The sequence below is a fragment of the Tenrec ecaudatus genome, chromosome 7, assembly GCF_050624435.1.
Source record: "Tenrec ecaudatus isolate mTenEca1 chromosome 7, mTenEca1.hap1, whole genome shotgun sequence".
Classification (NCBI taxonomy): Eukaryota; Metazoa; Chordata; class Mammalia; order Afrosoricida; family Tenrecidae; genus Tenrec; species Tenrec ecaudatus.
Window position 1 is genome coordinate 6,907,521 of NC_134536.1, and position 14,501 is coordinate 6,922,021.

Sequence of the window (14,501 nt, forward strand, 5' to 3'; positions counted from 1 at the left end):
CCAGGGATGAAGAAAGCACCTATGAACCAGAAGCAGAATAAAAGCAGCCATGTGGCTGACCTCTCCAGGACTTCCATCACCATCGCCAGCAACCTGCCGTTGGGGCGGTACTGAGAATTCAAGGAGTCCTGCATTTACTAGAGAATAAGCCGAGCCGAATCATAGCCGAGGCAACTGGTTTTACCACAAAATCTGCATTAAAAATGTGCTGGAAAACTCGACTTATACTCGAGTATACATAGTATTGTGTTTTGTTGTTTCCATTCTAATACTAAGGGGTTCAAAAAAATCTACAGGACAACCCCATTATCTCTATGTTCCATTTGTTCCGTACACCTTTTGAAGCCCTCTTGTCCATAAGATAGTCCGCCCATTGTTTAATCAGAAGTTGCTGTTCTTCTCGGCCGTTACTGTAGACATCTCTTTATCCTGAGAGGATGTGCTGCAAAGAAGTTTCTTTTCATGCCTTTCTAAGGGATGACCGGGAAATACAGAGCTGATTGCGTTGATGAGGCTATTGTTAATTAAAGGGATTGGTAAAGCGGGACACCAGTGAGACACCATTGATAAAACTCATATCCTGGCGAAATAGCCACGTGGCAGCCGAAAACCGCATACCCTAGCTTGTTGTGCATTCTTTCCAAAAATTGGAACTTTTAAAAGATGCCACGGGATGCAGGAAAATTTTTTAAAAAGCGGGATGTCTGGTCACCTTTAGGCAGCAAGTAGAGCCGACCCGGCATTGTGAGAAGGGTCTTTTTCGGCACTCAGCACGAAGCCAAGTGCGTGGGAAGGGCTGCAGGAGAAGTGGTCGTTCCCAGGCTCTCTCTCAGATCTTCTCTCCTTACAAGGAATAAGGCACTCACTCACCCCAGGTGCCCTGACGGAGAAGACTCCACGTGAAGGAGAGGGGAAAACAGAGCCCCCACACCAGCCCATGGAGAGGGCTATTGAGCTGTACCTGAGCGCCCCCAAGAGGCACTCAGGAAATCACCACGCAGCTCAGCACCCCTCCTTCCCTGCCTGGTTGCCGAGGAGCCCTGACTCACTTGGCAGGACACTTGCCAGATATTCCAGATTGTAGCCCGACCCAGTTTGCCTGAACTTCAAGTCTCTCACAGCTTTAAGACGTCTGTTTCTTCTCCTCCTCCTTTCTATGAACCCATTCAAAGGGCAACATCCAACACCAGGCGAGGCCCTAGAGGGAAATGAACCTCACCGCTGCCCTCCAGGGGCGTGTGTCTGGAGACAATTTCCAAAGCCTCCACAAGCCCTTTATTGGGCCGTCCAATGGTCACCTCTGTGCTTCTCCTCTGCCAGGAGCAAGAGTCCACATGGAAGAGATGGGAGTCTCTTTCAGGAGCCAGGGATTCTGAGACATGGTTCCTTCCAGGCTGACCACCGACCACATACTTCTTTCATGTATTTTTCCTACAGCAGTGGCCAGAAAGGAAGAGGAAGCCAACCGAAATGGGTAAGGACTGACCTCAGAGCTGGGTTTTGTTACAGAGCGGTGCTGTACTCAACTGAAGGAACTACCTCCACACCGCCCAAACCCACCGTCTCTTTGATGAGCCTCTCCCACGGTTCATTATGCACCGTCTTAAAGACGAGTCAATCGGAACATCTCTGAGTTTTAGACTTCCAAATGAGTGTTTCCTGTTCTTAAGAGAACCACTTTATGAGCAGGCACATAAAGACTAAATAATTTACTCCTCGAGTAAATAAAATATAGAGCATAGAAGTGAATGGAGATTTTAACCAAACAACTTATTCAGACCAAAGGTATTTCTCTATTTAATTTTGTGGGATACAGGAGGAAATAACTTTTCATTGTTTTCCCTTATGTCCAAAGTCGTATGTTTGATTGATGTGAATATTTACTTTCAAAATATTTTGTGAATATTATACACCCAGCCCTGAAGTATCTGATTCATCTGTCAGTGGTTTATCCACTTGGTGGAAGAACATCTGGAAATTGGCAAGGTAGTTTTAATAATCCCTTGAAAAGGATAATTTGCAAGCTGAGTGTAAGTGTACCTGCAAACTCCCACACTATCTCATAACGCATTCTAAAAACAAACCAGGCCTAAATGACGTGAGAAAATCTGCTGGTTTTGAGCTCACTTGAGAGTTGATTCTACAGAGATCCCGTCCACGCTACAAATTAACCACACTCCTCCAAGTTATGTTCTTATTGTTAGGTGCCACCAAATCAGTTCTGACTTAAAACATTGACTCTCCGCACAACAGAAGGACACACCCCCGATCTGGCACCATCCTCATGATGGTGATGTTTGAACTCAGTCCATTACATGGTGGGCCTTCACAAAGTGCTTCTCCAGGGACTGGTTTGTTTCTCTTGATAGATGTCCAAAGTACATGAGACGACACCTCCCCATCCTTGGTTCCGTTTATACCATGCTATCCAATACCGGTAGTCAAGACCGCCCTGGAGCTAGCACCAGTGCATCCAGTGAGCAGTGTTAGTTTCTTCTCTCAAAGCTCCCTGCCGTCGACTCTGACTCCCTGCCGTCGATTCTGACTCACGGACAGGGTAGAAGTGCACAAGTGGGTTTCCGAGACCATGGCTCTTTTGGTTTGTTTGTTTGTTTGTTTGGGGTAACAGTTCATTATTGTGACTCTAGGTTTCAAAAATGTGGGCTCTCTCTCCAGTTTGACTCTCATTTTTCTGAGACTGAGAGAAAGTGCATTTAAAGCACAACCATGCTCATAACTACACATGATTGTAAATAACAACAGATTCTTCTTGGGAGAGAGGCCGGGATAGAATTAAGGAGTAGTGTGCAGTGCTAACAAAACCATTTTTACGTATCTCTGGGTTTTCTAAGGAAAACTCAAAACTCACTGCCATCGAGTCGATTCCACCTCATAGCCACCCTGTAGGACAGAGGAGAACTTCCCTGAGGCTGTGGCTCTTTACAGGAGTAGAGAGCCACATCTTTTTCCCATGGAGCAGCTGGTGGTTTCAAACTGCTGACTTTGCAGTTAGCGACCCAATTTGTAACCCTCTCTACTACTCTGAGTCACCATGGCATATGTCCTGCCATCAGCTATCACACTATACTTGGGGCTAAGGTGTCACAACTCGTCACCACACATATGGCAGGGTTCTTTATGCACTCTCGGTTTCTGATTCATAAGTAGTTGAAATGAATCTATGGAAATGTGGGTGGCATTCTTGAGAGCAAGTGAGGATCTCTGCTAACAATATGGCTACATTATTTCCTTCAGGTGTTAAGCTTTCCATGAGTACTCGCATACTGCCAATTCTGCACCACATGCTTTTCTTACAGGTTTCAAGAGTACATTTTAAATATATTAAAATTTAAAATAACATTTTGAAAAAGTAATATATTCAATAGCCATAGGCTTATTTCAGATGCAGTATGTAATTTTTAAAAAATCATCCATGATTACTAGGCACATGCATTAAAGTAGGCATCTCCTTTTAGAAAAAAATAATTGTGTGCTCGAGTACTCCTGTGTTTACCATAAATAAAATAAAATTACTTGTTATAAATTCTTTGGCACATAAATGGGAAGAGGCACGCACGTAGCTGTGCCCACTGCAACAGTACTGGCAGTCACTACAGTTACATACAACTATATAACAGAGGAAACATCTGGAGAAAAGGGAAGATCGTATGGCCTAAGATTGCTTTGAGTCAGAATCAACTCAATGGCAACGAGCTTGGTTTTGCAGTTTGGAAGAGTATATGACAGATTGAAAAGTTGGATAAAGAAGATCCAACAATGGTATACTAGAAAGCACAGAAGAGAAAAACCAAAGCAAGAGAACAGAACAAACACTCAAGTTCAGTTTGGTCATTTTTCCTGTGAGCAAAAAAAAAAATAAAATAAAATTGAAGCCACACTAAATCAGGTTAATGCGTTTTGAAACTGATCGAGAATGACCAGCACCAAGATATATTCAAATAGAATATTGGATTTGACAGAAAAGAGGGGAAGCTGAGTTAAAATGATCTGTTTGTTGTATTGCAAAGAAAATCAGATTATTAGGCTTTTTCATAACATTTTTGACAAAAGAAGATGGAGGAGGATACTTACAACATTCAAAGAACAACAAAAACATGTGAATCCATGCTTTTATACCCAGCCAAACTGATTTTTAAGGATTAAAACCTACCCTATTTCACCAGCATGTGGGAATTCAGTGAATGCTGTCTTATGAGTTCTTCTGGAGGAATTTACTGGTGCATTAACCTCAGGAAACCCGAAGTACTAGACAAGTATCAACAGATGGTCTGGTGGTGGACAGAGAGAGAGAATAATAGTAAGATAACAGGAGGTATAAGAAAAAGAGAGTATGGTGTTAAATAGGTTTCGACAATGTATGAGAAACAAAAACGAAGCCCACTATCCTCAAGTTGATTCCAACTCATAGCAAACCTCCACATGGTTTATGAAAGGAAAAATCTTTTCAGAAGCAGACAGCATGTGGGTTTGAACAGCTGACTTTGCGATTAGCAGCCAAATACCTAATCCACATAGTATAAATATTATTAAAATAATTGTTGGGAGAATAGATAGTTCATGTGGTAATACCTTTGCCATTTCCAGTCATTATATTTATGGTGATAGTTTTCATATGACTAGATATGGCAGAAGGGAGCAAATACAGGCAGGTCTAGCTCTGTCATTGACTGTGCCCTTGAGAACCAGTGTAGGAAAGGGAGATACAGATGTAAGATATAAAACTCTTTAAGTAGAAATCTTATACTCCTGAATATCCTTAAAAGTAAGAACTGAAATGGCTTAGAAATACTGGCCAGCTCATTAGCATTGAACATACAGTTTATGGTCCTGAAGTATTTTTAAAACAGTTGTTCATAAAGAAGTTATGGATTCCTGCTGTAGACAAGACATGACCCAAATGAGCCAGGTTCAGTTCCACATGACAGATAAACTCACTCACTGCCATCGAGTCCTTGCTGACTCACAACAACTCTATAGGGCAGGATAGAACCGCCTCTGTGAGTTTCTGAGACTGTCACTCTTTATGAGAGTAGAAAGCCCTATCTTTCTCCCAAGAAGCAACTGGTGGTTTTGAATTGCTGGTCTTACCTTTTTCTAATGTATAACCATGATGCCATCAGAGCCCCCTGACATGTCAAATAAATCCAAAAAACCAAGCTCACTGCCATCAGGTCAATTCTGACTCACAGCAACACGTCACACAGGCTGTAAAACATGAGCAGGGTCATGTGATTATGTGCAGAGAAGTAAACTTGTTGGGAGTCCCATTGACAAATGATGGACAGCTTCAGTCTCAAGAAGAAACAAGAATGTAATGAATTAGAGCACCTACATTACCTAATATGTTTAAGCTCAGGGGCTCATTAATTACTCTTTACCTAGAAGACAAAAATGCCTGTCCTTTTTACCATCCGATGTAAACCACTAGTGAACACATGATAGAATTATTCTCATTAATAAAGGAAGTTTTTAATTGAAATGCAACTTTGCAAACCTAGCGAATTAATCTAGTTCCTGAACATCAATTATTTCAAACATTATTTCAATTATTTCAAAAGGAGATGGGCAGACATTATAAGTCACTTGATAGAACAGAACACCATCAACGAAGTAGTGTTACAGAGAAGAAAAAATAATCCAATCAAGCATTGATCAATTGTGCTTTAAGAGAAATTAGGTAAAAATGAAAGGGTGCTGTAAGTACCATGCAGTTGCCATCAGCCAAGTCCCCACTGAAGAGACTGCCATGGTCCACAAGTCTGATTTCATCAACAAGTCTCAAGTTCCTCTAGAAGGGGAAAGAGAGAATGCAGTGTCGGCTAGAGACTGTTCTGACTCACAGTGCCCCCCCCCCCGCCCACCCCCAACACTCCTGAGACATCCTCTCAATTGTTGTGTTTAGCTCATTCCTTTGGAGTGGTGGCTCCAGGAAATGTTCTCAGAACAAGAGAAATCATGCTTTAAGAAGAATTTTAAAGGAAGGGAACCAGTAGAGAGGTCTGCGGAGCCAGCCCCAATCCCAAGTACGTGGACACCCACCCACCCCCAAAGAATGCACTTCAGAGGACAGCACTGAAGCTCCAGCTCAGGGAGAGGAGCAGAGCACACAGGAGCAAATGAAGAGGGAAGAAAAGAGTGGTACACAGCATAGCCCATCAAGCCCCGAGGACGAAGAGGGAAGAAAAGAGTGGTACACAACATAGCCCATCAAGCCCCGAGGACGAAGAGGGAAGAAAAGAGTGGTACACAACATAGCCCATCAAGCCCCGAGGACGATATTCCTTCTCAGAGCAGCCAACGCACAGAGGGGACCATAGGGCCGGTCCCACCAAGAGGCACGACGGCCCTCACTGGCCCATAGCGCTACGGGAGAAAATGTGCATGTGTGTGTGAAGTTGGCCATTGAATAAGGAATACCAAAAGAGAATTGATGCTCTGAATTTTGGTGCTGGAAAGTGATGCAGAGAGTGGTACCACGGACTGCTGAAAGGACAGACAGACCTGTTGTGAATGAAGTACAGGCAGAATTCTGCTTAGAAGTGCGGGAGGGTGGCAAGACTTCATCCTGTGTACTTTGGACAGGGACGAGTCCCTGGGAAAGTGCATTATGCTTGGGAAAGCAGAAGGGCCGTGAAAAAAGGTGGCCTTCCACAGGATGGATTGGCGCAGTGGCTGTAACAGTGGACTGAAAACGTGGCAGCTGGGAGGACGGGGCAGGCTCAGGTGGTGTTTAATTCCATCAGTGTGAGTCCGAACCAGCACGGCGGCACCTGACAGCCGCAACCTTTTCAAAATGTTCCGAAAACCCCCTAGACTCTTGAAACTCAATTCCTTGATGTGCCTGATAACGATGGATCCTAAGTATCATAGTAGAATTTTAAGTTCCGCTCAAGCTCAAAGGACTCACTTCCATTGAGTGGTGTGTGCTGACTCACAGTGACCCTGTCGGACAGGATAGGCCTGCCCCCGTGAGTTTCTGAGACTGTGGCTCTTAAAAGGATTCAGCGAAAGCACCATCTGTCTCCTGCCGACGGCTTGTGATTTCAAACTGCTGACCTGGCAGTTGGCAGCCGAGTGTGTAGCCACTACGCCACCAGCGCCCCTTTAGTAAATTCAACTGGGTTACATGAAATGAGACTGCGTGAGTGCAATCCGTGGAAGCAGTATCGACAAAAAAACAAAAAACAGCACTTGGGAAAATCTGTTTTTCTGCAGGCGGATTTCTAGAACTGCAGAGTAAACTGTTCATGTCTCTGTTTTGCCTCTTTGAATTAGGGAGGGTGTCCTTTCCTGAAGGAGCCCAGGTGGTGTGGGCAGCTAACCATTAGTCGGTGCTTAGACCTCACCAGCCACTCGATGGGACAAAGGCACAATCGTCTGCCTGCTCCCGTAAAGGCTCCGAAGTCTCAGACACCATAGGGAACAATTCTACTCTGTCCAGAGGGATCGATATGAGTCAGAATCAACTCCTCAGTGGCGGTAGCCGGGCCTCTACACTGGACGGTACCTTATCCAGCGCCCCCTCTTTTTTAACTGAAACCTATTAAGAAAGAAATCCCAGACACCACCTGCGTCAGCCCTTTGCCTGAACTAGCCCAGCTCAGTGCACAGGGGCCCCCCATTTCAGTGCGGTTTACTGAATTGCTCTTGGTAGGTGCTGTATTTTTTACACACAGAAGGTTGGGCAACCCTGAACCGAGCAGCCCATCAGCTTTGTTATCAGGCGATGGCACACTGACTAGAGTCTGGTGCCGAGGTCACGTGTACACACACTGGGAAACCAGAAAGGGTGTGTGGCTCAACTGGATGATGCCATTCGCTGTACTCCATGGGGCTGGACCCCAGCCTGCAGTACCGCCACAGTGTGCCTGTCCCGGCAGTCACGTGTACACCCCTTCTGTGTCTTACAGTACAACCGGTACCAGAAATACGGGGCCGAAGAGTGCGTGCTGCAGCTGGGCGGTGTGCTGTGCCCGGGCCCTGGCTGTGGGGCGGGCCTGCTGCCCGAGACCGGTGTGAGGAAAGTCACCTGTGAAGGAGGCAGCAACCTGGGCTGCGGGGTGAGTCCTGACTGCACCCTCGGGTGCCCTGCTGCCTGTCTCTGCGTTTGGTTGTACAAATGGGAGTCATCTGGAATTTTCCCTTTTGCACTCAGACCTTTGAACCCAAATGTAAGAAAATCGATCTTGAAATTCTTAGAGTTTCAGCCATGAAAGAGGAATGGGTACAATAAATTAGGGGATGGGCCCTTCTCGTGTAATTCCGTCTTGCATGAACGTCTTAAAGCTGCCCCATGGAGGTCTATTATGCGTCCCGCTGTTCGGGAAGTTGCCTGTGACAACAGTATTACAAGGGTTGTCTGTGTGGACTGTTTGGAGCTGCGCTGCTTCGGGAGTTGTGCTTCTCCTTGGTGGTGCTGAAGTGCGGTCCCAGGCCTTTCACTTCGAGCAAGCTGTGGTGGGCTTGGTGGAGAAACCACGTGTGTCGGATGAGTTTCATTCAGTCTGCGTCCACGCCGTGACTGGCCAGGAGCTTCATGTTAATGCACCCACGTGGTCTATTCAATAAGGCACCTTTCACAGAAACACACATCCACACGGCTGGCTGTTGATCCGTTTGCAGAAACATTGTGACCAGAGGCTCATGGGAACCAGGGTTCTCTAGAGCAGTGTTCTGTGACCACTTCATACACTGAGTGCCGTGGGTGGTAGGAGCTGACTGTGTTTACTGTAAGACGCCATGAGTCACCACAACCAGAGCTTTGGCCTTCTTCCAAGCCCTGTGCTGCAGCTCCAAGGTTGCCTCCAAGCAGACTGGGCTGGCGGACATAGCAAACACTTCTTCTGTGAATGTCTTTGTGACTTTTTTTTAGTCTAAGTATTTCAAGATGTAAAATGAAGATGAATACAGACACCTTGCCATTGCACTGTGGCAGAGAAATCATCTTCAATAGAGATGAGCCACTGTTGGGGCGCTTCTCGGGGCCTCTGAATTAAGCAACCAACCACCGGGGAACCGGCAGCGCCGCGGGGTCAAATCATATGACCCAGGCAGCTTCTTGAAAGAATCCATGTCTCAGAGTCCGCAGCGAGGGCCGAGGGACACATAGCTCAAACACAAAAGAGGCTGCCTGCATTTTAGGTTGGAATGAGAAATGGATAATAATCCCGATATTAAATATAGTGCAAGCAGGTAAAGAGGGGAGAAAGCATAAGGGCTGGGAGAATGCAATTGAATTTTGACGGGAAAACATTTCTTTTAAAATTGAAACATCAGGAGGAGCTCGGTGGGAAAGGGGGCATTCATCAAGGGCAGGGTTACCTGGGTCTGCATTGCTGCTGCGGGCTGTAAGTCACCTGTGCTTCCCTCAGGCTTCCTGTCTGTGCTTCCAAGCCATGGGGACACAGATCCCTGCCTGAGCGATGGAGGGCAGGAAGCGGAAGTCAGCAACCAGCAAGGACCCACACTGTTCCCATTGGAAAGAAATGCCGTGGATTAATCATTGTGATTGCATTAGAATGAAATCCCAGCAATTGGTGCCATCCTGAGAAATTATGGAAATCAAACTGCACCCCCCCCCCACCGCCCGCCCCCGCGCGCTCCTCAGCACCATTTACTGCATAAGCTGCGCTGATTGCGCAGGGTGTCAGCAGCCTTCTCCAAAGGCGGCTTCTGCACGCCAGCGGATGTTTTCCTCAAAGTGAGTTGCAGTCCCTGTTCACAAATAGCTGAGTTGTGTATATCAGTCTGCTAATTGCCTCCTTTTGTTTCGTTCTCTGACACCAGCCCCTAAGATTTTAACTTTCCTTCCGAAGCAGAATGTTCACTCTGCTGTGAGAACTTAGAAGGCTTTATGTAATTCTAAGTTTTGAGCGCCGCTTGCTTCCCTTTTTTACACAGTGCGCCCTTGTAGGTAAGTGACATACATAGGTAAACTCAACATCGTGGAAAAAATGCCTTGAAAAAAATGAACTGAAGGGGTTGGAAATCTTCAGGTTAAGGAAGCTTGATAGCAAGTCTTCTCTAAAGGAACCAAACCATAAACTGGATTCTTCTTTGGGTGGCCTTTGGAAATTCCAGATGGTGGGCTTTTGTTTTATTTTTATTTATTCTGGGGTTTTGTTTGTTTCTTTCTTGAAATCTTTGGAGGGCTGGCTGCTGGCTCGTATATACTTATCTGTTACTGTGTCACAACCCCAATTTGACCCGAGTGAGGTAATGAACATTTATTATCTGCGCAGAGTGTGAGGATGAGGAATTTCAAAGTGGCTGAGCTGGGCGGTCCGATCACCGTCTCTCATGAGGTCATAGTGAGGCTGTCAGCCTGGGCTGCAGTTATGTGATGTCTGGGTTATTCCAAGATGATGCACACAATGGCTGTTGGCAAAGGGTGGGGGTGCTGTTCTTCACTGACTGTTGACAGAAGGCCATAGCTTCTCACCATGTCACCTTCTTCTTAGGCTGTGTGTCTTCACAGTGGTAGCTGCCTTCCCCCAGAGCAGGCAACCACGGTCTTTCTTCCATCTAATCCCCCAGAGTCCACACCATCATCTGGGCTTCATTCTGTGCCCGCCCTCTATAGGAAGGGAGTCAGGCTTCATCTTGGAGGAAAGATCATTAAAGAGTTTGGGGGCATATTCTATACCAGTTTGCCACTAGACTGGTTGGAAAGGAGACCAAGGAGAAATCTTCTCAGTGCAGTGTAGACATACTTGATGCTCCTTCCACCCCTGTCCTTTAGCCCTTGAGCTCCTCGCTGTTTGTAAGCCCCTGTCAATTCCCTGTGCTTTCACTTGTGTTTTATCAGAAATGGGTTAATCTTATCATTACATCAGCCTGTCCCATCTCCCTCAAATCCTCAATCTCCACAAAACTAAGTTAGCCCAACTTAAATGCATTTTAGAATTCCATAGTGGTTAAGAAGAGGGAGGCTACAGTGGATGCAGTAAGTTCAAATTGTGATTTCACCAATCGCTAACAGTCTTCACCTTTCTTTGCCTCAGTTTCCTCATCTCTAAAATGGGGTTGATAAGAGTAGCACTTTATAAAAGTAATGTGGAGATATGCATAAAGCTGCTTAGAAGAGTGCCTGACATACATGCTATAAGCTAAGTCCATATTTATGTAATATTTAATCAAAAGCTTTACTAATGCTTATCAGAAACTCATCAGAAAACCCTATAGTCAAGGACAATTGCCTATGAGGCATGCATCTGATCCAGTCACCCATGTATCCAAGAACAGGTCCCTGGAAGAAACCCAATCAGCATCATACTCCTCGTGCTCTCAGCCCTTCAAAGAACGCCCTTTTCCAAATAATAGTTTAGTATGATGTGTTTTGTTAAATCAGCATCACCGTACTGGAAAATGTCTGTAAGTCTTTCCTCAGCATGTGGTCAGGACATCACAGTGGACACTGCTTGGAGAACCTTGGGCTTTCCCTGCCTGGTCTGAGTAACAGGGCTATGAATAGTCATCTGAAGAAAGTGATCTTTGAGGGTTTGGCAATTGTGCGACTGAAGAGGTTTCGTTCTGCAAGCTGGCTGCTGGAAAACCAGGACCCACACTTGTGAGCGACCTACAGCTTATAGACCAAAGGTTCCCAAACTTCTCTGGTCTGCCTCCCCCTCTTCAGGAAAAAAAAATGGTTCACCATCCTCCTGACAAGTAAAAAATGTTTGGATCCCATAATCCAGGGTAATGTGTAGCTATATGCTCGTTCAGGCCTCCTGGATGTGCCAATGTCCTCCAGGGAATAGTGTTTCCCCAAACACTAACATTGACTAAGGAAGACCGAAGCAGAAGCAGTGCCTGGTGAAGAACACTGAAAGTACCGTGGGTTGCCGAAAGAACAAACGAAACTGTCCTGGACGAAGTGCAACCAGAATGCTCCTTAGAAGCCAGGATGACAGGACTTTATCTCACATACTTTGGACATATTGTCAGGACTGAGCAGTCCCTGGAGAAGGACATGATGCTTCGCAAAATAGAAAGCCATTGAAAAGTAGGGAGACCCTGGATGGGATATATCGACAAGTTGGCTGCCACAATGGATCCAGCATGACAATGATTGTGAACATAGTGTAGGACTGGGCAGTGTTTCCGTCCGTTGTACATGGTGTCTCTATGAGTCAGGATGGACGTGATGGCACTTCACAATGACATTGACAGGTGGTTGGTAGAGTGGATTTTGAGGCTCATTTTCTTGTATCCTGTTTGCTGCTTGACTGTGGTTGGTGCATCCTCATATGCTCTGGATTTAAAGATGCAATGGGGACCCATCTTATGAAAGAAGCCATGATTGGTTAGGTTGTGGGATATGGCCCACGTGAAAATGAGAAGAAGGAGACTCACTGTCCATATTTGCTCTGCCACCACAACCCCCCGCCAGGAGCAGGGACTATCTCTGGGAGCGTTTGGTGTCCACTAGGAGAAGTCATTGGGGAAAACCCACTGCTCAGTCAGAGCATCCACCTGTGCAAGCAAGTCAAGGCATCAGTTCTGTCTCAGGCTGCTTTGTGCAAGGACACCCGTGAGGCCACCGAGAGGGGCCCTGGTGGTGTAGTGGTTACGTTGCTAACTGCAAAGTTCAAAACCAACAGCCACTCCATGGGAGAAAGATGGAGCTTTCTACTCTCGTAGAGTTACAATCTTGGAAACACACAGGGGCAGTTCTACCCTGTCCTTTGAGATCACTGTCAGTCAGTCGACTTGATAGCAGGGAGTTTGGGTTTGGGTTTCATGAGTTCACGTGTGTGTGTGTGTTGTTGTCAACATTTTAATTTAAGTACCATTCTTTTTTTGATAAATCATTTTATTGGGAGCTCTTAGAGCTCTTATAACAATCCACACATCAATTGTATCAAGCACATTTAATACATATGTTGCCATCATCATTTTCAAAACATTTTCTTTCTACTTGAGCCCTTGGTGTCAGCCCTTTCTATCTACTTGAGCCCTTGGTATTTTTTGCCTACCCACTTCCCACCCTTGTGACTCTTTGATGCATTATAGATTATTATAAAAACACTGTCCACTGTCTCCCTTCACCCACATTTCTGTTGTTTGCCGCCCTGTTGATCACTGTGATCGATTCCCCCTTTCTCCCCTTTCTCCCTCCATCATTCTCCTACCCTCATGGTGTCACTACTCCCATTACTGTTCCTGAGGGGTTTATCTGTCCCAAAATCCGTGTGTCAAAGGCTCTGATCTGTATCAGTATACATACTCCAGTCTAGCTGCATTTGCAAGGTAGAACTGGGGTCATGATGGGGGAGGAGGGAGGATGGAGGAGGGAGGAGAGGAAGCATTAAAAAACTGGAGGAATGCTGTGTTTTTCATTGGGGCTATAGTGCACCCTGGCTGTCTCGTCCCTTCCTTGTGACGCTTGTGATGCTTCTGTGAGGAGATGTCCAATTGGCTACAGATGTGCTTTGGGTCTAAACTCCAACCATTTTCATTCACATCGATATGATTGTTTGTTTGGGTCTTCTGATGCCTGACACCTGTTCATGACACCTCATGATCACACAAGCTGGTGTGCTTCTTCCATGTGGGCTTTGTTGCTTCCTTGCTAGATAGCCACTTGTTTAATGTCAACCCTTTAAGACTTCAGATGCTATATCTTCTAATAGCCAAGGCACCATCAGTTTTCTTCATTGCATTTGCTTATGCACCCATTTTGACTTTGGCGATCATGTAGGGAAAGTAAGCATCACATAATGCTGGGGTATTAGAACAAAGTGTTCTTACATTGGGGGAAGACTTGAAAGAGGCCCAATGTCTGTCTGCTACCTTGATACTTAAGATACAAGTATATGTACATAGACCTATCTCTCTATCATTATATATTAATATCTTTCCATATAGCCATGCCTATATTTGTTCCTCTATAAATGTCTTGTGCCTCCTAGTTCTTTCCTCTATTTCCTTTTTAAAAGTACCACTCCTATGTGAATTTCAAAGCACTGTTTGACGTGATGATAAAAGGATCTGTTCATTAAAAGGCCAAGGAACAAGTTCCCCAATCTTCTCTCACTCACAAACTCATTGCCATCAAGTTAATGCCAATTCATAGTGACCCTACAGGACAGAGTGGAGCTGACCCCTCAGTTTCCGAAGCTGACCTCTTCAAGGGAGTAGAAAGCCCGTCTTTCTCCCCCGGAGCGACTGGTGGTTTCGAGCTGCTAACCTTGCAGTTAGCAGCCCAATGTGGAAGCATTCTACCACCAGGGCTCTTCTCACATCCTCAGCATGAAAAAATGTAAAACAAAGAAATGTATTCTGTTCTGCCCCCAAGCCACACATCGTCAGAGTGGAGACGGGGTGTGGCGAACCTGGCTTTGAGGCTGTTCTCATCTTCCGGTCGTGAACCCCACCTTTGCACGCCAGAATGGCAGTTGTAGGCCCACGTGTGTTAGTGTCAGTGGTTTCCATCTGAGGAAACAGGGCTGTGTCTTAATTGATGTGAGTTTCTTTCA

General features: G+C 45.6%; 1 protein-coding gene across 1 annotated transcript in view; it reads left to right on the forward strand.

Moving 5' to 3' along the window:
* PRKN (parkin RBR E3 ubiquitin protein ligase) overlaps nt 1-14,501 on the forward strand; it is a 1,192,284-nt gene that overhangs the window by 998,460 nt on the left and 179,323 nt on the right. Inside the window, exon 9 of the mRNA XM_075554213.1 lies at nt 7,932-8,081. Within this exon, the coding sequence (XP_075410328.1) occupies nt 7,932-8,081 (150 nt within the window). The remainder of the gene's footprint in view (nt 1-7,931; nt 8,082-14,501) is intronic.